The 24,927-nt window shown below is 49.9% G+C and overlaps 1 protein-coding gene across 1 annotated transcript in view; it reads right to left on the reverse strand.

The window, feature by feature from the left end:
• IQCA1 (IQ motif containing with AAA domain 1) overlaps positions 3,141-24,927 on the reverse strand; it is a 169,544-nt gene continuing 147,757 nt past the window's right edge. The window contains exons 17-19 of the mRNA XM_013984621.2: positions 16,909-17,086; positions 8,315-8,553; positions 3,141-4,070 (exon numbers count right to left, since the gene is read on the reverse strand). Of these exons, the coding sequence (XP_013840075.2) occupies positions 3,942-4,070; positions 8,315-8,553; positions 16,909-17,086 (546 nt within the window). The 3' untranslated portion in view covers positions 3,141-3,941. The remainder of the gene's footprint in view (positions 4,071-8,314; positions 8,554-16,908; positions 17,087-24,927) is intronic.

Here is a 24,927-nt window from a genome sequence, read left to right on the forward strand (position 1 = left end):
CAGTTCCTCAGGGCAGGCAGGGGCAGAGCCTCCGAGAGCTTTAACTGCACTTTAATCAGATTCCATTCCACAGGAGGCTCCCTTAATGAGGGTTAATGACGTTAGCTACAGTCCCCTTCGCTTCAGAACACGCTTAAGAGGAGCCGAGCGTCACAAGGAGGCCCAGGAGCAGCTCAGGCCCCAGCGGAACCCCCGGGAGGTCTTTGTGGCCCCTTCTTTCCCGTCACTGCTCCTGTCTCTGTGTCGGGTAGGACATCGTGGCATCACTCTCCAAGGGGGACTCGGGTTTTAAATGTGGACCACGGACAGGCTCAGAGGTGGAGGTACCTGCCCGGTGGATGATGACGTCACGGGCATCCTTCTGCACGACAGGTGCATGAGTGCCTCTCTCGAGGGCGTTCTGCCAGGAGCTACCTGAGTCAAAGATGCTCGGGGAATTTGGCCCAGTAACTTCTAAGAATTTAGCCTACAGATTTTTTCCCCCTGTCCACGCCCACAAAGAATGTGTAAAGGTATACACGTCAGTCACAACTGGTGGACACAATCTGAATGTCTGAGCAAGAGTGGACCGGTCAGATGCATTGTGCTGTATCCACCGCGTGGGCTGTTAACACAGCTAATATCCAATGAGGCCAACCCGTGTGTGCTGATAGGAAACAACATTCAACACGTATTATTAAGTGAAAAGAGCGAGCGGGTAGAATACGCAGGATATGGCACCATCTGTGTGAAAACACGGAATGTGCTTTTGTGAGTGTATGTGACATAGCCTCCCACCCCCGACACAAAACAGAGCAGGAGGCTGTGGCACAAAGTCACAAAGGGCCGACCATAGCTGGCCGGGCCCTAGTGGCGTCTGCAGTGACCGGCCAGGGTGCCTGCGTGGTGGAGGGCGGAGGGCACCTGTGAGCCGGGCAAAGCTGGCTGAGGTGGGCGGCCGTCATGGTCCCGGTAGCCAGGTGGGGCTGGCGGGTGGCGCCTCACATCAGGAAGGGAGGAAGTCACAGTTTGGCAGAAACCCGAGGAGAAACAGGCCAGCGGAGATGACGTCTCCACGTGAGGGCGCCGGGAGGGAGCGAGCCCGCTGGCACGCTCTTCAGGCCACGTCTCTGCCAACTGAAGAGTTTCCGAAGGTGCACTGTTCAACACGCTGGTGACAGCAGCTCCCCGTGGCCCCTTGCGTTTACATTAACACTAAATCGAAGACTGAGATTTCAGGCACCAGCCGCAGAGGGGTTCGTCTCTGCCCATCCCAAACTCCTAACTTACCCCGTGCCCCCCTCCCCTTTGGCAACCACAAATTTGTGTTAGGCCTTTGCGTCTGTTTCTGTCTTGCAACTTAATTATTCATTATTTCTTAATTAACGTAATTATTATTTAATTATTTATTAAGCTTTGCCTACCCGGGTTTGCACGAGTTCTGCCAAGTGTGCCCGCCATCATACTAAGACTGATTTAAGCGGCAGGGTCTGCTTTTGACGTTTTCCTAATGCTTATTTCCTCACAATCATGACTTTCATTGCTGTGCACTCCAGAGCCTATCATTTTGCAATGAGTGCCAAAGCCTAGCGCCTGCAAGTTCTCCTCTCCCGTCACAACCAAGGGTCTGTTCCCACGACATGGGAAAGAGAAGAGCTCATTGGATCCCCCTGGGGAGAGGAACGTGCACCTGCGCTATGCGCTTACAGGCGGGGAGTCTGCCACCTCTCAGGCCCCTTCGAGCCCTGGACAGACACAGTCTGGGGAGGGCAGGCTGACAGTCTGCAGAAACTGGGGTTCTTTGGTCTGAGAAGGCAAATCTACGGCGGGGGCCCAGAATGTGGAGTTTGCTAAAGAAGACAGACTCTGAGAGATGCCTTTCCAGTTAGTACAGAACTAATGCAGAGTATGTGGGCCTATGGCTGTCTCCTTCTGTCCTAAATTGTGTCCTTGTCCTATAAGGCCACAGGCTGAGGGTATGTGCAGGTGGCTGGAAGACAGCTGGGGATCACTGGTAGCTCTTGGCATTAAAGATCCAACCCACTAAATTCATTGAGTAATAAAAAAAATAAAATAAAATTAAAAAAAGATCCAACCTATTGATAATCCCAGGAAAGTCTGGAAGTCTAGCTTGGTCTCTAGTGCAGGAGACAGTAGAACTTTGGGTGGTACGAGCAAAATTGTCCAACAGCCAATGAATTAAATTTAAATTTACCCCACCTCAGTGTGTCTCCTTCTGAAAGACCCTATGGTCCTTCCCCTGTCTTTTGTCTGTAGAAAAACTTTAGAACAAGTCTAATCAGAGAAGTGAGAAGATACAGAAGCAAAGGAAGCGGTCAAACAAGACAAAATAACAGTAGTTTAGCCTTTAAACAAAGTCAAGGACCTTTAGTTCCTCCTCAAGGGCTAGAGGGGATATTTTGAGCCACGTCTTGTGAGCTCTCTTGTAGATACTGGAACCCCTACCAGGTGGAAGAAGTTAACTGCATGGTGACCAGACTGTCGCCAGGACATAAGCGGCCACACTTCTAAGAACTGGCCTCAAAGCAGTGGGAACAAAGCGCCCCTGGAACAGAAGACGAACTGTCCTTGAAACAGGATGAGGCTGGTCAGACCACCCAGGACCAGCTCCATGATGAGCGTCAGAGCTGATGTGCTGTTCTGTGCGTGACCCCCTCCCTCTGCCTACACACCCCTTTAACTCCCCATTGAGAGCTTCTGCCCACTGAGCCTCAGTGGGGGGGAAGCAGCCTTCGGACACAGGTCTATCCCTCCCGGGGTACAGGCAGAGAGAGGGGGCTACATGCAGAAACAGCACGCTTAAAGCAAACTCTCCTTTCCACCAACCTGACCTCTTGATCGGCTTTAGAGCAGCAGACCCCCTTTTAATAACCCTTCCTCTGATGGTGTTCCTACCACTTTTTTTGTCTTTTGTCTTTTTAGGGCTGCACCTGCAGCATACAGAAGTTCCCAGGTAAGGGTCGAATCGGAGCTACAGCTGCTGGCCTACACCACAGCCACAGCAACTCGGGATCCTCAACCCACTGAGCGGGGCCAGGGATCGAACAGGCATCCTCATGGATACTAGTTGGGTTCGTTAACCATTGAGCCATGACGGGAACTCCGAAACTTTCGTATTCTTACAAAATTTAAATTGATCTGTTGGCCCTCCCCTTCCTTTTCTTTAGTCTTTTTTCTTATTTAGTGTTTCTTGATTCTTTACTGGGGTTTCTCTTCTCCTCTTTTTGTCCTGCCTTTATGCCATAGTTTTCATCCAGCCACTGGCTTGCGGGTGCTCTGCTGCTTCTCAAGAGCAGTAAACTGGGAATTAAGAGGCAATGACTTGGGTCCCAATGTGCCAAATATGAACTGTGACCCTGGGCCTTAGTTTCCCATCTTCAAAGTCAGAAGATTAAATGAGTTCCTTTTAAAGATTTTTTTTTAGCTCCAGCAACCAGACTCCTCAGTCAGTTCAAGAAAAACCATTTTTATTCCCTTATATAAAATATATGAATAGATCGAGTAATTAATTTATTAAAGTATATGCAAGATAATATACAGTATATATGGATTAGTAAAAAGCCAGTAGTGCCAATGACAGGCTGAACTTACTAGTTGTCGAAATAGAGTATTTTCTCGCTGTCAAATTTTAAATTTGGCAACTAGTCCTGATGAGATGAAGTGTCCAAGCCGGAAGGATTGTGGGGTGTGTGAAGAGGGAATTTCAGTTATAAGCAAACCCCACATAGATTAAGAAACCATTATGAGTCTAGAGACAACTGTTGTGCACTTGGACTTGGTGGAAGGCCTGTGAAGATCTAACCGAGCAAGGGCGGGGCTGCTGGCCTTGGTGGCATCAGCCAGGGTCTTCGGATGGGCAGAAGACAGTGGGGAATCTCATTCTTGGAGAGTCAGGCCATTTCCATCCCTCAGAGACTCAAGGATGGCTCCTTGGAAAGCCATTACTTTTTCATTTTCTCCTTTTTTCCTTTATTTTCCTTCTTTTTCCCTTTGTCCTTTTCATTTTCTGGGTTACCCCCTGTTAACACCAAGGCTCGCTTTTTGCCCATAGGGGTCTTGGCGTACCAGTTCTGAAATCAAACGGATGTTTAGGAAAATATCAAAATGACGTGAAGTCACTGGGATGCCCTTAAAAATAAAGAAAAGCTCACTAAAAGGAAGGGGCAAGCCGCCATTTAACCTTGAGCACTGAGCATTCATTCAATACACATTCCTTCTCCGTGGGTTTCCTAGCCTGCATTTCCATACAATTTGAAATTTCTGTCTCAAGGAGTTAACACATAAAAACAATCACTGGCCCAGTCGAACCAGCAACTCTTTCCAACTGGGTCACCTGACTTCCTGGGGCTCTTGCTTACCCTGAAGGTGTGGGTTTTATTGGTAATGTGAACGGCTCCCCATGGTTTACACGTGGCCACCAAACGCTGGACTGGTGACCATGTGTCAGTCTTGGGAAGGCATTCAAACACTCTGAGGGAGACTGTTGAACATGTGGCAGAAATCCTGGAGCCAAAATACCAACAAAACCCTTAATGATTGCAACTGGCCTTGTGGTGGCATTTTTCTCAACCTTCACACTTATTTGAAATCTGAGGAACATCTGGGTTTATAAACTTTGTAGCTGTCATATTTCATTAAATGAATATACTACGTGTTACTGATCAATTCATCTATTAATGGACATATAGGTCATTTCCAATTTTTTTGTTATTATGTGTTGAAATTCACAATTTTTATATCTCTTTATATGCAATTGAGAAAACTTCTGGGCATGTTATATGAATAAATAGAATTCCTGGGGTTGGAGATCAAGAGTCTCTTCAATTTTCTTTGGTATTTCCAAACTGCTCTCTGAAGTAGTGTGAATAGGAAATTATCTCAGTCTCTGTATGTCTTAAAGTAGCTTTATTTTCTTCTAATCTTTTGGATGCTAGTTTAGCTGGATATAAATTTTAGGTGGGCAGCTATTTTTCCTCAGCCCTTTGCAGATATGATCTCAGTTTCCCCTGGTGTCTATTGTTCTCAAGGAGACATCTGATTTCCCAATTGCTTCCTTGTAGGTGACCTGGGATCTGAATGCTAGCTGGTTGTCTTGCTCTCAGGTTCACAATAAAGTAGGTGTGGATTTATTTTCGTGTGTTTTGCACATGGAATTTGTTTTTAATCTGAGAACTCACATATTTAATTCAGGAAAAATTTCAGCAAGTATTTCTTAAAATCATTGTTCCTCTCATATTTCTTCTGTTCTCTTTTCCTATAACTTCTATTAGTTGGGTGCTAATGTCTTCAAAGTTTCTTTGCAGTGTATAGATTTTATCTTTTTATTTTTACAGCCATACCTGCAGCATATGGAAGTTCTGGGGCTAGAAGTCAAATTGAAGTCACAGGTGAAGGCCTACAGCACAGCCACCAGCCATGGCAACACTGGATCCAAGCCACATCTGTGACTACACCACAGCTTGTGGAAATGTTGGATCCCTAACCTGCTGAGTGAGACCAGGGATTGAACCTGCATCCTCATGGATACTAGTTGTGTTCTTAACCTGCTGAGCCACAGTGGGAACTCTCAGGTTATAGATTTTATCTTTTTATTTTTCTGTCCTGCCATATGGGGGAGCTCCCCAGGACTATCCTCCATTCTACTAATCTGCTCTTTGACTATGTCTAGTCGAGTTCATACATCTTTTATTGTTTGACATTTTATGTTACTTACTATATTTTTTCATTTCTAAGCTTTATTTTTGTGATTTTTAAGTAATTATCTATTTTTATTCCATTTCTGCCTGTCTTTGTTCCAAAACTTTGTGTACTTCTCTAATGGAAGTTATGCCTTCATTTATTTTCTCGAACACCTTAATTATATTAATCTGAATGTTTTTGTTTAAACTATCGTTTAATCATTTTTGCTTAAAGATTGTACCTAGGAGTTTCCTGGTGGCTCAGTGGGTTAAGGATCCAGTGTTGTCACTGCTGTGCCTTGCGTTTGATTCCTGGCCTGAGAACTTCCACATACTTCAGGTGTGGACAGAAAAAAAAAAAAAAAAGATTGTACTTACCACTAGATTTCCTAAAATGTTTTGGAATTTTGATTTTTAGATTAATTTTGTTTAGGAGGCTTTGTTTTGGTCTCAATTTCTCTCATTTTGTCTCCCTCCCCAGCAGCACTGCACTTGTTTCCACATGGTTCTCAGAACCGGGTTTGATAGGATGTTTAGAAGTTAATGCTCCTTGGTGATATTGGAATAACAAAGATCCAGTCATAGAAGTGGCAGCTCTGTCATTTTATTTCCCACAACTCCTAATCTTTTTTGTTTTCTATCTCTTACTGCTCTCTATGCCTCATGCTAGGCATACGGTTGTCCTATGTTTGAGATTTATTTTTATTTCTGGCACTTGGAGCTTTTCTCTTCCTTCTTTTAGCATCAGCTCTGCTTTCATTGCTAAGGTGATGGGGCCAAGTACTTAAGGTGACAGACTCCTAATTTGCTGTGATGCAGTAAGGAATATGGTCAGTAAAACTGGCTTTGGAGTAAGGCTTGCTTTTATGATCAGTTACAGTTACAGGACCTCAAGCCCTTAGAGCAGATAGTGAAACTTTCAGAGATCATTTCAGAAAGTTAAAAACCCAGCTATGAGAAAGCATAGGTTTTAATGCCTCGATCTAGTTCCTCAACATAAGAAGGAACATAATTATTTTAGAAAGGAGAAAAAAACCTGGGAATTTCTGAAAAGACTATATCGCTTGAAGAGGATACATATTTGCAGTGAATACTAACGAGGTTTAAATAGTTAACAAGTATGTTAATTCAGATGGTTGGCAAAAAGTTTTAGCTTTGAGCTGGAAATAATTTGAGTTTTGCTAGAGCAGCGGTCAGTAAACTACAGCTGGTGGGTCAAATCTGGCCTGCTACTTGTTTCTGCAAATAAAATTTTATTGGAACCCAGCTGGACCCATTCGTTTATTTACTGTGTGTGGATGCTCTTGCGCTACGATACGGTGTGAAATAGCGACAGAGACCACATAGCTCTCAAAGCCCAACATATTTGCTACCTGGCCTTTTACAGAAAAAGTTTGTCAATGCTTCGCACAGATCTTATTAGGGGACCAGTATGACTGTTTTCCACCCTCCTGGAAGCATCACCCACAGAGCAGAAGAGAAACACAGTGTAGGGTTGGAAGGAATGTTCCTAATCTCAAGCTGGCTTTCAGAGATAAGAGACTTGGATGGAATTCCACTTGTCTTCCTGGTGATCGTGTGGCCAAGATGGTGGTGAATGCAATTGCATGGATAGAGTTTTCTTCCTGGATGGCCAAGAAAGCCAAGAAAATTACCTTCAGGTCCAGAAAGAGAACACAGTTGTGTTTGTATTTCTTAAAAGGCTCCGGAGGGCTGCCTGCTAGCCTGGGCCTCGGGTACGAGGGCTCTAAGGTTGACTGTGCTTGGAAAAGGCTATTGTTTTTGGCTATTTCTTCTCCTCCTAAAGCAGAGAGATCTGGGGATAGTCGATTCTCAGTTTCCTCCAGATTTCAGCAGTTCTGTGCGCATCTCAGAATGCACTTAAAAATTAGAAAACTGGGGAGTTCCCATTGTGACTCAGCGGAAGCAAATCCGACTAATATCCACGAGGATGCGGGTTTGATGCCTGGCCTTGCTCAGTGGGTTAAGGATCCAAAGTTGCCATGAGCTGTGGTGTAGGTTGTAGATGCGGCTCAGATCCTGCGTTGCTGTGGCTCTGGCATGGGCTGGCAGATGCAGCTCTGATTCCACCCCTAGCCAGGGAACTTCCATATGCCACAGATGCGGCCCTAACAAGGAAAAAAAAAAAAAAAAAAAGAAAGAAAGAAAGAAAGAAAAAACCCACCCCGAATTTTGGTGAATTCTGTGATTTCCTATCTCGGGTACACTGAGAGATGAAGCGTACCACGGGAGACATGGGGCAAAACCAGCGTCAGCCTGAAGTAGCCTGTTTCTCTCCATGCAAAGCTCATTCCATGATGTGAATTATGAAGAAAAAACGGGTGTGTGTGTGTGTGTGTGTGAATCCAACGATTCTGAAGCTGCTGCTCCATTCTGCAGTGTGGCTGTTCATTACAAGGTCAAGGATCACAAGGTTCCTCAATTGTGGAACACATGTGCTTTGCTGCTAAGGCCAGAAAGCTACTGTGACGCCCAAATTTTGATTTTCCAAATTCCACTGGACCTGGCAGAGTTCAAATGCATGAAAGCCGGGAGACTGAAGGGAGGGCGGAGGTGGCAGGGCAGGTGTTTGCCTCGAAGACCTGGCCAGAGAGGCTTTACCACAAGGCGTTTACCTTAAAGCTGTCTTCTTCCTCCTGGTAGACGGGACTCATGCTGGTGAGCGCCGCGACGAACTCCACGGCCATGAGCGGCTTATACTGCTGCTGCCGGACCCTCCGCTCTGTGAGCACCTGCTTGACCACGTGGACAATGTCGCCCTGGGTGAAGCCGTCTGATATCTTCGCCAGGCAGCTGACATTCAGGGCTTCAGTGATGACTCCGCCGTTGCGCTGAAGGATCTGTTTCCACAAAACTGTGGAATCCAAGACGATGGAGAGGACAGAGCCCAGGGGTCACCACGGAACAGGCCCGTGAACCCACTTCCTGGACAGAGCTGCGTCTCCCCAGGAAAGGAGGGCGGGGAGTCTGCACCAGTGTGTTCGGAAGTCAAATGGGCAGGAAGCCACACACAACCACACCCCTTCCCACACTTTTTCTTTTTACAGCTGCACCTGCAACACATGGCAGTTCCCAGGCTAGGGGTCAAATCAGAGCTGCAGCTGCAGGCCTACACCACAGCCACAGCAAGGCCAGATCTGAGCCACATCTGAGACCTACACCTCAGGTCACGGCAATGCTGGATCCCTAACCCACTGAGGGAGGCCAGGGATCGAACCAGCGTCCTCATGGACACTATGTCGGTTTCTGCTGAGCCACGATAGGAACACCTCCCTGAGTGATTTTCAGCCATCGGGCACGCACATCCATGGCCCTGGGGTCTACAGGGCCACGAGCCCTTTGGCAACTGACAAGGAAGCATGAAATCAGGGTCATATAGGTTTAGTTTGGTATCTGCAGAGACATTCCAAATCTTTTAAAACTGGAAATTTACATGGTGTTCAGATAAGCAGGAGTTTGACTTGTTTTAGTTAAAAGGATTGTTACTGTTTTTGTTTTGCTTTTTGTCTTTTTAGGGCCACACCCATGGCATATGGAAGTGCCCAGGCTAGGGGTGCAATCGGAGGTACAGCTGTCGGCCCACACCACAGCCACAGCAATGCAGGATCCAAGCCGTGTCTGCAACCTGCACCATAGCTCATGGCAACGCCTGATCCTTAACCCACTGAGCAAGGCCAGGGATTGAACCCGAGTCCTCATGGATCCTAGTCAGGTTCGCTAACCACTGAGCCACAATGGGAACTCCCAAAAGATCATTTCTTACATAATTTTGATATGTGGAATTAGAAGGCGGAGTCCTGCTTCCAGGAGCCACTGCGGGGCTCCGCTCCCATTGGGTGGGAGACTCTCTTGTTAAACAGAGCGACTTGCCCCCGATCCTCTGCCCCCAACGAGGGCAAACACACATGGATGAACAGATCGGCAGGATGGGTCCCTGGGACTTGGGATAATGGGAGATTTCACTGAGAGCACAGGCATGCTGGGAAGATGAACCATGAAATGATTCCTGATGCTTTTACATAACCTTGGAGACGGAAGGGCCTCCCTATGACATCTGCAATCATATTACACTTCGAGTCCATTCTGTCCATTTACGTCCGTTCTGTCAGGAGAGGTTCCAGGGACATAAATGAGACCCGCCGTGACTTGTTCAGTTCTTTCCAGGCGGGAGGAACGGCAAGGGCAGGGCAAGGCCACCGTCTCGGAGCCCGTCCCAGCGCTGGGGAGCTCAGGTCAAAGGTCTCTAGAGCATTCTGACCTACTTTGTCAAATTTTTTCTTTTCTTTTTTTAAACGAACATGATTGCGTGACCTGAGCACTGTCAGGTGTGTGAAATGACTGTGTCATCTGAACACGCGATCTGGAAATACCTCACGGAATGAAAGGGTCTAATGACGGTCAAGGGACAGAATGACGTGCGACATAAGTGACTCTGACCCACATCAGAGAGCCTGGCTTTCGGGCCACGAGTTATCCCAACAACTTGCCTCCACCGTCCTCCTTGGTGGGGGATCCTTGGCCCCACGTACACTGAATTCCCGGGACATGTTAATAAGGGGCTGGGGGTCCGCGAGGTTTGGCATCAAGGGTCGAGCGCCTCGGAGGCCCCACACTGGCAAAGCAACCTCTATCCCTCGCGTCTACACTACTACTTGCTTGGGGGGTTTCCTGGAGCTTGAACCCATCTCAGACTTACCTGTAAACATGGGACTAGAAAGATTTACTTCTCAGGCTGCTGGGAGAAATAAGCACAAGACTGCATGAAAAGCAGTTGGAAGAAGCTGTTCTGGCACCTGTAGGCCCTTTGTTTTCTGTAGCTTTATTACTGTTATTTTTGTAATTTTTTGTGTATTACTAGTCATCATTCCATTTGGTACCCAAGTTTTCTTTCTTTCCTTTTTTTTAGGGCCACACCTGCTGCATATGGAGGTTCCCAGGCTAGGGGTCGAATCGGAGCTGAAGCCTCTGGCCTACACCACAGCCACAGCAATGCAGGATCCGAGCTGCATCTGCGACCTACACCACAGCTCACCATGCCGGGTCCTTAAGCCACTGAGCAAGGCCAGGGATCAAACCTGCATCCTCATGGATAGTAGTCGGGTTTGTTTCTGCTGAGCCATGACAGGAACTCCTGGTACCCAAGTTTCCTAATGCCCCTTAAAACATCCATTTTAAAAGCTAACACAAAATCGACTAGAGCATATTTCTAAGCATGTTTGCATAAAGACAGCTGGTGGCAGTGAGGATGACCCGGACCTTCTGTTGTCAAGTTAGATCTCGGAAAACAAAACCTGCGGTGAAAGGAATAATAATGACCAGATGACATCACTCCCTGGCATCCAGTCCATCTCCTTCCCAGGGTCACAACACCTGAAACACGTACAAACAGGTCTGAGTGGCGACCCTGGAAGCTGAGAAGGGAACACGTTCTTTGGGGACAGTCATAGGTGATACCCCCTAAGGCTGAGCACCCAGTAGACACCCCAGGCTGGGTACCCAGCGCAGCTTCAGCCTTGGGCACCCATGGGTGCACGTCCTGCCTGCAGCATGGAGGGGACCAGCCAGTGGGCGAGCATTGAGGGCCCAAGCTCCCTAGCAGCTAATACTCAGATCTCTGCCCGCCTCCCTGTTAGGCTGCGAGTCACTGCCTCCTGACTTGTAACACGAGGAATCGTGACAAGCAAAGACTCCTTAACCCCAGGTTCGGACTGGGGTTAACAGAGACACATCACTGTATATAAAATAGGTGACCAAGAAGGGCCTAGTGTGCAGCACAGGGGACTCTAGCCAGTGTTTTGCAATGACCTACAAGGGGAAAGAAGCTGGAAAAAGAACAGATGTCCACATACGCATAACTGCACCACTGCCCTGTGTACGTGAAACTAACACGATATTGTAAATCAAATAAACGTCCAGAAGGAAAGAGTGATGCAAAACAACTACAATGACTTTGGTCCAGTGTATACGTGTAAACACACTCAACCTGTAGAACGTGTGACACTGGGTAGTCATGTAAAGCCTTGGTCAAGGTTCTTCAAAATACATAAAACATGGATGACTTCCCAAAGCCCACCACTGGCTAATGAAGGCAGGCTCACAGCTGTGTGGGGACTTGCCTACCTGCCCCCCACCATCTCCAGATCCAGGGGTCGTGAAAGAGAATCAGGCTTGACCTCCTTCTTATGTTTGGTGAACTAGACTCACCGACCTTTAAAAGAATAGCTCTACTGCTACAAAGCCACCGATGGGGAGTTCTTGATCCTTCAATAGCTCCCCTTAAATAGTGAAGCCTGGGGTGGGAGGGGTCACAGCTGGTTGGGGGAGCCCCACAGCCAGCCCTGGAGCCCCCAGCAGGCTCCACATCTTTGGCTCAGCAGTGCGGGGAACACAGGTGCACAACAGGTTTGGGGGCTGGCAGTGGGCGTGGTGGGGAGGGCCAGAGGCCAGGGATTCAAGAGCGTTGTAGGTGGAAGCAGGTGCTCTCTGGACCAAGGGCTGTATTTCGCTTTTTTCTCTCGGATTCAAAAAAGCTCCTCAGGTCTTCAGGCTAATCTAATCCCCCTCCCCTTCTTCACACTGAAAGGAATCTGGTCTTTTTGAGCCCCCTTCTCTGCTTTTAGAATTCCAAATGGATTCCAGCCTAGCTAGTGTATGAGATGACATAGACTCTTAACATTTATTTCTACTTGGGATTTTGCAAAAGCGCAGGAGATAAATAATACGTTTTGGACAAGCGGCTGGCTTCTGCAGCCTAGAATTCCAGAAACATCGAAAGACCTGGGCTGGCCTGATGCAAGCAGACACCGGGTCTGGGGTGGGGGCGTGTGATGAATTGGGTTATTAGCGGAACAGACCCCAGGGAAGAGAGGCAAGAGGAGGAAGCATTAGGAGCGTGGAGAGAAGGAAGCCCAAAGGGATTTCTGGGGACTAGACACGGCATTAATCAACCTGGGGGTGGATTTTCTTTGCAGAGACATTTTGAAGGAAACAGCTTGATTTGGGGCAAGGAGGTAGATATTGAATTATATTTGGTAACCCTTAAGGACCGTGCTTCCTCCGGCGGATCCATCCTTCCCTTCTCAGCCCCACACTCCCCTTGCGCCACCTCGAGGAATCTGAGATGTTGGACTGTGTGCTCGTGACACCGGCGGCGCTGTGCTGTCAGTAGACAGATGGCCAGGTGAGGGGAGGGCTCAGGTTATGGATTTGCAGCCCATGCTTTATGGGCTGGAAGAGACCATTTTTGATCACTGCAAAGACAGGCACAGTCTTTCTTTAAGACAGATGTCCCAGCCACTGTGGCTATGATAACTTCAAGGCCTCTGGAAGAAATGTCAGGCGGCATCTGCGATGCTGGCAAGCATGGCGGCCTGAACAAGTCACCCCCCACGAGAGAACCATGTGGGCAGCATGTGGCTGAGTGGACAGAGGTCTGGGCCCAAGGGGCCGCTACTCTAGGTCCCTCATCTGCCCCCAGGTGAGGGGGGCGCCTTCTCCTTCCTTCCCCGTGATCTGCAGGAAGGGGGTTCTGCTTGGAATCTGTCATGTGATCTGAGTCCCTGGAGACACCTGGCATTTTAGCAAAAGAACCCAACTGTCCTTGTTACACATCAGTGGCTTCATTTTTAAAGGGCCTATGGTTTTGTCAAACAGTAACAACTATTTGATCCACAGTCAAGAATAATGTTCTAGCCCTCAAAATTAATAATCCTCTACCTTATTCCATTAAGACAGCTTAAAATGCATACACGACACACAGGGAAAGACAGAGAGAGAGAAGGAGAGAGCGACAGAGACGCACACACAGAGAATATGTACCCAAGGGGCATGGAAGTGGGAAGGCTTTGATGAGGCCCGGCACGTGCAATCCTCTGCCCTGACTTGAGTGGGCCGAGAAGGCTGGCACTCACCCATCTCCGTGCCAGCTCCCTCCCTGGCTAAACTACAGGTCCTTTGGTGGGGCCAGGTGAGTCATTTTGGCTCACATGCGTAGACAAGTGGTTGGCCTCTTTCCGGGTCTGGTCCACGAAAACCTCCTAAGAGGTCATGTCTATCATAGGTCCTTCTTTTCCTTTGATGCCGCTGGTTCCACGGGGTCCAGGGAGGGCTTGGAGGGCCCAGAAGATGGGAAAGCCCCGATGCGTGGAAAACAACTGGGGCCAAAGCCTTCCTGTACCTTGCATTTAATATTGATTAAAGAAGCCAGGACCCCAATTTATCAAGACCGGAATGGGTGCAGATCGCAAAAGGACTGGCTAATAAGCTAAGAGTTTATAGGGTATGGGGGGTTAAGGGTGGTTCTTTTCGCAAATCACATTGACCAGGAGCTTGAGATCAACCAGAAAGGCCCCTATGTTACTTCTGTTTTGGCAACGCCCCTGTGATGAGGGAATGGTTAACCGAAACCAAGTCAAGGTAATCATTTTAATCAGTATCATCAATACCACCCATCATGGACACTGACCATCATGGACACTGACCATCACGGATACTGACCATCACAGATACTGACCATCACGGACACTGACCATCACGGATACTGACCATCACCGATACTGACCATCACCGATACTGACCATCACGGATACTGACCATCACAGATACTGACCATCACGGATACTAACCATCACGGACACTGACCATCACGGATACTGACCATCACTGATACTGACCATCACGGATACGGATACTGACCATCACGGATACTGACCATCACGGATACTAACCATCATGGATACGGATACTAGCCATCACGGATACTGACCATCACGGATACTGACCATCACGGACACTGACCATCACGGATACTAACCATCATGGATACGGATACTAGCCATCACGGATACTGACCATCATGGATACTGACCATCACGGACACTGACCATCACGGATACTAACCATCATGGATACGGATACTAGCCATCACGGATACTGACCATCACGGATACTGACCATCACAGATACTAACCATCATGGATACGGATACTAGCCATCACGGATACTGACCATCACGGATATTGACCATCACGGTACTGACCATCACGGATACTAACCATCATGGATACGGATACTAGCCATCACGGATACTGACCATCACGGATACTGACCATCACGGATACTGACCATCACGGATACTAACCATCACCAATACTAACCATCACCGATACTGACCATCACCGATACTGACCATCACGGATACTGACCATCACCGATACTGACCATCACGGATACCGACCATCACGGATACTAACCATCACGGATACTGACCATCACGGATACGGATACTGACCATCACAGATACTGACCATCACCGATACTGACCATCACGGATACTGACCACTGCTACCACATCATCTCTACTGCCATCTCCTCTACCAGGACCACCTCCTTGACCACCATCACCGCCCTCACCACCACGCTGTCACCACACCGACCTCCTGACGACCCCCATCTCACCGCCACCATCACCGCCCTCGCCACCACGCTGTCACCACACCGACCTCCTGACGACCCCCATCTCACCGCCACCATCACCGCCCCCACCACCACGCTGTCACCATCGCCACCACTTCCAACACTAGGACCACCATCACCACCTCTAAACAAATCTACCGCCACCGGCACCACGGCCGGTAAAGAAGACCCCTCCATGAACTTCTGGTATTCACATTCTGTGTAGTCCTCTGTCCTTGAACCCTGCTGGCCCGGTGACTTTCTCTTGCCCGGCAGAGTGTGGTGAAAGGGACTCTCTGGGGCTTCTGCAGTTGGGTTACAGGCATCCTTCCAGCTTCTGCCCCAGCCTCTTCGTGTGCTCCCTCTGGGGACCCAGCAGCTGGGCTGCGCAAGGCCCCAGGGAGAGGCCAGGTGTAGGAGGTCTGGTGGGCAGGCCCAGCTACGCTCCCATCAGACAGCCAAGAACACCTCTGGACATGGAGGGAAGGTCTTGGAAGTCCAGCCCTGTCTGGTCTTCTGATGGCCGGAGCCCTGGCTGCCATCTGCCAGCACCATCACGAGACTGCAGAGGGAACTCCAAAGCTGGGCCCATGGCCCCTCAGGACCACCAGGACACACTTCATTGTTCTAAGCCACTGGGGAGGTCTGCCACACAGCAAGAGAGAATGGAGAGCTCCCCGCCCCACTGCCAGCCCCTCCTGCCATGTACCCCCTGCCAGCTACACCCTCCTCGTCCCCTGCCACCTGGGAGCTGAGGTGGTGCTGGGCATTTTAACCATCTCCTCTAAGGGCCACAACAGCCCTGGGAACTAAACAGTTCTCCCACTTTACAGATGGGAAAATGGAGGCTCCCAAGGAAAACCAACTTGTCGAGGTCATCAACTATCCAAGGGCAGAGCTGGGACAAAGTCAGGTGTCGTCAGAGCTCACATCCGCAGCTCCTCCCAAGTTTCTCCTATGGCTTCACTCCTAGGGCCACTTCTGAGTATTGTTCCCCTTTAAAAATCTCTTTCAAAAGAAGTGTTTTCTTTTTTAAATGGCTGCTCTCACAGCATTTGGAAATTCCCCGGCCAGGGATTGAATCCAAGCTGCAGCTGCGACCTACGCAACAGCAGTGGCAACACTGGATACTTTCACCCACTGCACTGGGCCGGGGGATCGAACCCGTGTCTTTGCAGAGATCTGAGCCACTACCATCAGCTTCTTAACCCATGGTGCCACAGTGGGAACTCCCCGAAAAAAAAAATGGGAAAAAGTAAGCACTTGCTGTGTTTAGCATTTAAGTAAATCAACATTGTCCTGGACTAATATTTTGAGACTGGAAAAAGAAACGGACCTAGTGAAAAGCAACGCTGCTGTGAGAGAAAGACTTTACCACCACAGGTGTAAGACGAGGGACCTAATCTACTTGCCAGAAGGAAAATTCGCACCCACAAGGGCTGCTGTCTCCTTCTGGGCCCCAAGTAACAACCCCTGTCGAGGTCCCTTGGCCTTGGGTGAAAAGAATTAGGTTATCAACAGCACAGAGGTGTGTTTTCCTTGTGATCTGGTATCTACGTTCCCGGCTCGGATTCGGCTGCACAGCCTGTGCACCTGTGTCTCCAGCACACAGGCTCCACGCTCATCACCTTCTGATGGCCCCTGGGTGACAAAGGCCACCACCGCCCCCCCCTCCCCCGGCTCCACACGCCTTTAAGTCCATATGGCACAACCCGGCCTCGGGGACGGCACCCGGGAAGGGGTGAAAGGTACTTGCCGTATCTGGAAGCATAGTCTGGTCTGGGAACCAAAATAATTTTTTGGTAAACTCTGCAAAAAGACTGAAGCTCAGCGTCGAAAGGTCTGTGTGTTGTCCCCACGATCAGAATCCTGTCCTCTGGTTTCAGGAGTTTCAGGATTTTGGGAAGTTGTTTTTTTAGGCGTTTAGGCTCCATCTGGGAGAAAGAGAGAAGGAAAAAAAATGATCCTACACAGAGAACAAAGACTTAAGAGCTGAAGAAAATTAATCCTGCGATGCGCTGTGGCATGCTCTTGCTCAAGCGGTTTCAGGGCTCTGACAGACACACTTTCTTTGGGTCTGTCCTGGGCTGGATGCTCTGGATTGCTGGCACTTCCTTTCCTTAAATCTGGTGCTCAGATCTGGAAAGGGGGGAGGAAGGAAGCACCTGACTGAATATTCTAGCACCTTGCCCCTAAGAATGGGAAACAGGGCGAATTTCCAAGCGGAGGGAAACCAGCTGGGATTGAGCGCTGGTTTCTAGAGCGTTCCGCCGAGCTGTTTGGAAGGTGAACCCAAGACTTTCTCTGCTGACTGCCGTGACAGTGAGGGCCTGAGATGCTGGGTCTCAGGTCTTGAGAGCCCCCAGTCATCTAGGAGTCTGGAACTTCGCTCTGAAGCAGTTTGGATGCAGTTGGAAGCTGTATTATTTTAGCACAATCGCAGCACTGAGGAGAGAGGGCGGGAGGATGGCTTCCAGCCCCTGGGGGTCAGATTTGGCCACGTTGCCATGGCAACACACAGGCTTCACATCCACCAGGACCCGCGCAGTGGAGAGAAGAGGAAACCGCCAGGGGCGGGAAGCGCCAGAGAGCCGTCGGAACACAATCTGGGCCTTTCCGCTCCCGTCAGGCTTAGGGGCCTTGGAGCCAGAATAAAAGTTCCCACCTTTCCTGGAACCTCAGCACCTGTGAGCTACTCTGGAGATACCAGCTTGCCTGTCCGGCCCTGCATGTCCTGCCTGCCTGCCTGTAGGAAGGGGCCAGTGACCTCCAGAGAAGGGAGAGGTGGTGTGATCAATTCCGCCCCTGGGAAGAGAAGTGAAAGGCAGGGGACTGGAGATCTGGTGGGCATGGGGTGACAGAGCCGTGAGCGGCTGTGGGGCCTTTGGGACAGTGACACTCCTGGGCTGGGGAACCTGTGCCCCCTGGGCTGCCCTGTGGAGCCAGGAGCCAGCCTCTGTGCAGAGGGAGGGAGGGCGGCAGTGAGATGCAGCCTGCAGGGCGGGGAGGGTGATGGGGGAGGAAGGACTGTGGGCCGGGGGGTGCTGCAGGGCTGAGTCCCTCCTTTGCTCCAGGGGAAAGGGCAGTTCCATGTCTGCACTGACAAGGTACAGGGAGGAGACTGGATGAGGAAGCAAAGACCCTGAGAGGGGGGCTGTTGGGAAGAAAGCCAGGGGGAAGGTGCAGGGACCTTTGGCTCCAATGAGGCAGGAGACCTGAGGCGGTGGTGGTGGGGGGCACTGGCGGAGGAGGACTGGTTCTCAGCAGGTGCACAGCGCCTCCCGAGTGCTGCCCGCCTGAGTTCCAGGGGTCTCTCTTTGGGACTCACTGACTCCAGAACCTTCCCCTCCCCCTCCTCCGGAGTCCCTGCCTCCCGAGGGTGGGGGCGGGCACAGGGGGCCTTGCTTGCCTCCCATTCCCTTCCTGTGTAGGGGCCTGTGCCAACGGAGGGCTGCAATGCAGACCTAAAATATGCATCTGTTATTATATGTTATATTTATTTCATTAGTATATTTATTATAATGTATTTTACATATTTGTTGCGAGATAATTCATACCCCATGCCCTTACTTAAAAGGTCTGATTGGGTGGTTTTTAGGATATTCACAGCGTCTTGCAACCATCGCTACGATGAATATTCCAGAACAGGTTTATCCTCTTCGCTCCCCCAAAGATCACGCCCAAGAGCACGCCCGGCCCTTTTCCTCCAGCCTCCTTTTCCGGTCCTGGGCAATCCCTGATTTGTACCTGCTGGGTATTTCATAAATAGGATCATGCAGTGTGTGCGTGTGGTGTGTGCGCGTGCATGCATGTGTGTGTGTGTGTGTGTGTGGTGTGTGGCTTCTTTCCTTTAGCCTAACATTTCCACGGTTCACCGCTGGCGCTGACTCCAGCACTTCGCCGCCGTGGCTGGATGCTATATCCATTGCAGGGTTGTGCCCCAGTTTTTCTATCCATTCCGAAGCCGATGAACCTCTGGATTATTTCTGCCTTTTGGCTGCTGTGAATAACGCCGCTGTGAACATGTGTGTACGAGAGTTCGCATGGACTAACGCTTTTGTTACGCTTGCGCAGGCGCCCAGGAACTGAATTGCTGGGTCGTGTGGTTCCTCTACGTGAACCTTTTAAAGAATCGCCAGAATGGTTGTCCCAAGGGTGTGCACCACTTACAGTCCTACAGAGAGCAGAAGACTCACGCGTCTCCATAACCTCACCAACGCGGGTTATCTCCTGTTTTTCTTACTCTTTTCATGGGGCCTCCTAGCGGGTGTGAAGTGGCATCTCACTGGGGTCTGGATGTGTCTCTCCCTGCTGATGTTCATGAGGTTGCGTAGCTTTGCATGTGCTTGTTGGCCACCTGTTTATCTTCTCTGGAAAAATGTGTATGCAGATCCTTGGCCCATTTTTTAATCTTTTCATTATTGAGCTGTTAGAGTCATTTGTATGTTCTAGACACAAGTCCCTTGTCACCTTGTCACATTGGTGACTTGCCATATGTCTTCTCCCATTCTGTGACTCATCTTTTCACTTTCTTGATCACATCTTTTGTGGGGTTTTTTTGTTTTTGTTTTTTTGCTTTTTAGGGCTGCACCTGGGACGTACGGAAGTTTCTAGGCCAGGGGTTGAATCAGAGATACAGCTGTCAGTCTACGCCACAGCCACAGCAATGCGGGATCCAAGCTGAGTCTGTGACCTACACCACAGCTTACAGCATCGCTGGATCCTTAACCTACTGAGCGAGGCCAGGGATCGAACCCACATCCTCATGGATCCTAGTCGGGTTCCTTTCCACTGAGCCACAAGGGGAACGCCAATGATGTCTTTTACCAAAAAAAAGTTTTTACTTTTGATCAGGCTCAGTTTAAGTTTCCTTTGGTTGCTTGTGTTTTTGATGTCATAGCCAAGACACCACTGCTTAACCCCAGGTCACAAAGATTTAAGTCTCTATTTTCTTCTACGGGTTTTAGAGTCTTAGTTCTTTATTTTATCTGCGATGCATCACTGGTGAACTGTGTGAGGTAGGGGTCCAACCTCCTTCGTTTGTAGTTGGCAATCCAGCTGTACTAGCAGCATTTGTTGAAAAGATTATTTCTTCCGCGTGGAATTGTCTTGGCACCCTTGTCAAGAGATCAACTGATTGTAAAAGGAAGGATTTCCTTCTGGCCTCTGTTCTATTCCATTGATCCCTGGTCTCTCCTTCGGCCAGTACCACTCTGTCTGGACTGCTGCAGCTTTGAGGGACGTTTCGAAACTGGGAAGAATGAATCCTGTAACTCTGCTCCTCTTCCTTGTCTTGGCCATTCTGGGCCCCTTGAATTTCCACAGATTGGGGGATCGACTTGTCAGTTTCCGCAAACAAGCCAGCTGGAATTTCGATGGGGACTGCGTTGACTCTGTACATCAGTTTGGGGATTCCTGCCGTCCTCACGGGAGCAAGTTATTCAATCTGCGAACCTGCTGTATCGTTCTATTTATTTAGGTCTTCGTTAGCTTCTTTCACAATGTTTTGTAGTCTTCAGAGTAGACTTCTTTTGTGAAGTCTATTCCTATTTGGGGGATGTTATTATAAATGGAATAGTCGTCCTAATTCTAATTTTTATTTTTTTCATTACAAGTGTGTAGAAATTAGTTGCTTTTCTCCCCACCCCCCTTTACAGCCACACCTGCAGCACATGGAAATTCCCAGGTGAGGGGCTGAATCAGAGCTGCAGCTGCCAGCCTACACCACAGCCACAGCAAAGCAACACCAGATCCTCAACCCACAGAGTGAGGCCAGGGATCGAACCACATCCTTATGGATGCTATGTCGGGTTCTTAACCTGCTGGGCCACAGTGGGAACTCCAGAAATAAGTCGCTTTTTGTAGATTGATCTCGTATCCCACCTGCAACCTGGCTGGGCTTGTTTATTTGTTCTAACACTGCGTTAGTGAATTCCTTAGGGTTTTCTACGTAAAGATCAGGGCATCTGCAAATGCAGATCATTTTATTTCTTCCTTTTCAATGCGGCTGCCTTTTATTTAATTCTCTTCCCCGACTGCCCAGGTGAGAACGTCCCACATGACGCAGGATGAAGAGGCGGTCTTCAGGGGAGAGCCTCCCATCTTTCCCCGCTAAGGACGATGTCGGCTGGAATGTTTTGTAGGTGGCCTTTATTTGGCTGAAGGAGTTTCCTTTTCTTCCTGTTTTTTTAAAGCATGAAAGGGTGTGGGATTCTGTCAAATGCTCTTTCTGCATCTACGATGGTGTGGTTTTGTCCATTAGTTTCATGATACAGTGTATTATGTTAACGGATTTTGGATGTTAAAGGTGGTATAGATCCCACATGCGTGGGTGTATCATCCTTTTCCTGCATGTTGGATTCAGCTTAGAAGAGGCTTTTTGTAATGTAACTCTCAGTAGAGAGAGAGACGGGGTTTTACAGCAAAATCAATCCTGCAGGCTGGGCCTGAGGCCAGACCACCAGGCAGCTTCCTATCAGCACCTCCTACACTCACAGGAGTCCTGAGCCTGCCTGGCTCCGTCCTCCCTGGGAGGGAAGAGTGGCCCAGCAGGACTCCACCCAGGAAGCTCCACCTGAGGGGGCGGGGGTTGGGGCCACAGAGGCGCTTAAAGAGGGCAAAGCCTGGCAAGGGGGTGATCCGGAACGAGGCTTCCAGAAATCCTGGCAATGGGCACAGGGGTGGAAACCTGCTCTTGAAGGCGCTGCTCCCCACCCCCACCCCAGGGTTTGCCCTTGCTCAGACCCCTGCCTCTGGGCGCCCGGGACCAGGAGGCGGGTGTTTGCTGGGCCTCTACTTTGCTACTAAGCTTCCCTTGGGGGCCAGGCTGCGTGTGCAAAAATGAAAATGCTCAAGGGAAGAGCTCTACACTAACAGGCAGATGATGCAGCAACTGGTTAAATGCACAGGCTTTGCTGCAGACAGATCTGATCCCAGGCTTGACTCTGCTCTTATGGCTGTGTGACCTTGGGCAGGTGACTCAACTTCTCTGAGCCTCAGTCCCTGTATCTGAGAAATGGGACAAAACATAGATCCTGATTGGTAAGGATGCTCTGGGGAGTATGTGGCATAACGTGTCTGTCTGACAATGCTTAATACTGAGTAATTCTTCTGGAATACAAGTGCTGGTCAGAAATCAATGTGAGGCCCCCCTTTACGGAAGAGAGCTGTTTTTAAAGAGGAGAGCCAGAAAAACTGGGGACTTTAGGATTTGGAGGAAACTAGCAAGATTGCCAGCAGAGCAGAAAATGATGGTGTCAAAAGCTCCCCCCCCCAAGTTTCCACCGCACTGAATGATAAGAGGTCACTGCTCATCTCTGAGAAACTGCCTCCCAGACCCCGGGCCCCTGAGGAAAGCCCTCTGCCGAGATTCTGGTAGAATATCTACACCTGTACTAGGAAAAGATCCACTGCAGTTAGATGAGGCTTGGAGGGTCTGGAGATGTTCACGGTACATTTTAACAGGGTGGACTCCAAGCTCTTTTGCAAAAAGTGGTTATATTAGAAAAGGTAACTGCTTACCCTCCTGCACTGTTGGCGGGAATGTAAACTGGTACAACCACTATGGAGCACAGCATGGAGATACCTCAGAAAACTAAATATTGGAAACACCACATGACCCCGCAATCCCACTCTTGGGCGTATATCCAGACAAAACTTTCCTTGAAAAAGGCACACGCACCCCTATGTGCACTGCAGCACTATTCACAACAGCCAAGACATGGAAACAACCTAAATGTCCACCGACAGAGGAGTGGATCAAGAAGAGGTGGTATATATACACAATGGAATATTACTCAGCCATAAAAAGGAACAAGATAATGCCATTTGCAGCAACATGGATGGAACTAGAGCCTCTCATACTAAGTGAACTAAGTCCGAAGGAGAAAGACAAATGCCATGCGATATCACTTATATCTGGAACCTAATGTACAGCACAAATGAATCTTTCCACAGAAAAGAAAATCATGGACTTGGAGAACAGACTTGTGGTTGCCGAGGGGAAGGGGGAAGGAGTGGGATGCGCAGTCTGGGGAGTTAATAGATGCAAGGTACTGCCTTTGGAGTGGATAAACAATGAGATCCTTCTGCAAAGCACTGGGAACTGTATCTAGCCACTTATGACAGAGCAGGATGGAGGATCATGGGAGAAAAAGAATGGATATAATAATGTGTGTGCCTGGGTCACTGTGTACAGTAGAAATTGACAGAACCAGCTGTAATGGAAAAAATAAAAACCATTAAAAATTAAAAATCAATACGTAAATAAAAAAGGTAACCCCCTGAAAAAGCAGGAGGAGGAGGAGCAGGGCGATGTGGTCCCCGGTGAAGGAGGAGGTCCACCTGGACAGGCCCTGCCCGAGGTGGCAGCATTGCGGGAGAGGTGTCCCATGGGTGATTCCGGGTAACTGCACCTTAGCCTTGGGGGAGGGTTTCAGGCGGGGGATGGAGCAGGGCGCGCTTTGGCTCTGTGAGATGGTGCCTAAGAAGGACGAGGAGAGAGACAAGGTCTGCGGGCCTGAGATGGAGCTTGGGCAGGGCCAGTATATTTAAGGGGTGGGTAGATGCACACGGAGGAGATGCAGGAGGAAGTCTTGGCGGGGTCTGAGGAGACCAGCCGAAGGCAAGGTCATGGAGGCTGAGGAAGAGGAGGGTTTCACGACATGGGGCTCGTTGGCCAAACGGATTTCAAAGAAGACCTCTGTGAGAACAGTTTCCATGGAGCTGGGGGACATCAAGTGGCCAGTGGTGGGCTGCAGAGGGAGCCTGGATGGTGAGGAGAGACTGGACTTTTCAGAGGCCTGATGGAGAAGAATGCGAGTTGGTGGTGGGGGGGGACGGAGATCGGGATGCGCGTGGGTGCACTGGCGGGGGGTGGGGGGGAAAGAACCGGGACTTGCGCAGGTGCACGTGGAGCTGCCCAAACTCCGCTGGAAGGACCGACCCCAGGACCCTGGTGAGGCTGGGGACCGCCACTCCTGCCAGGTCTGAGCCCATCCCCGGCAGCCTGGTTGCCATGGGGACAGTGGTGCGGTCCTGCCCATTCTGAGGCAGAAGACGACACTGCTGTCGGTGTCTCCTGAAAACGGCAGGCTTGACGGAACTTAGCCTGTTTGGAGAACAAGTGTTGGTCCTGGGCCACGTCGAGTGACATCCTCCATGACGGGGCGTCCCGTTAGGAGGGGATGGAAAGGAAAGGTGAGCCCTGCGGTCAGCTCTCCCCGGCCCCTGGGCCGCCCCGGTTCCGGTTCAGAGCCGCGTCCACTATGGATGATACCTGCGTGCTCCTCCATCACACCAGCCGCGTCCCCACCGTCACCCGGCAACCGCCACAGCCACCGTGCCCACCGCTGGACTGGACAGCCTCGCACAACCGGGCAGTTTCCAATTAGTGTCTAACATCCATGCAGCAGTTTCAATTTGCTTTTCTGCACTCAGCTCCACCAAACCACGGCGGCAGCAGCCCCAGCCAAGCAAGCGAGTGCTGGTGGAGGCCCTTTTGTGATGTCGGGAAGGCTCCTGCGAGATGGAGGAATGAAGGGTAATGGAGCAGAACATGCAGCGGCAGCCTGGCCCTCCATGTCCTTGACCGCCTCCGCCTCACACACAGCTGACCAGCCACAGATGGGTGGTGGGGAGGCTGGCCTGCCTCCCAGGAGGAGGGGGAGAGGGCGCTGTCGTGGCACCCGCTGGGTCCCTGGGGGCTGGGTATGGAGGACAATGTGGGGGGGGGGAGGGCCAAGAATGCGGGGGATTCTGGAGCCCAGCATCCTTG

Source organism: Sus scrofa, chromosome 15 (assembly GCF_000003025.6).
Source record: "Sus scrofa isolate TJ Tabasco breed Duroc chromosome 15, Sscrofa11.1, whole genome shotgun sequence".
Taxonomy (NCBI): domain Eukaryota; kingdom Metazoa; phylum Chordata; class Mammalia; order Artiodactyla; family Suidae; genus Sus; species Sus scrofa.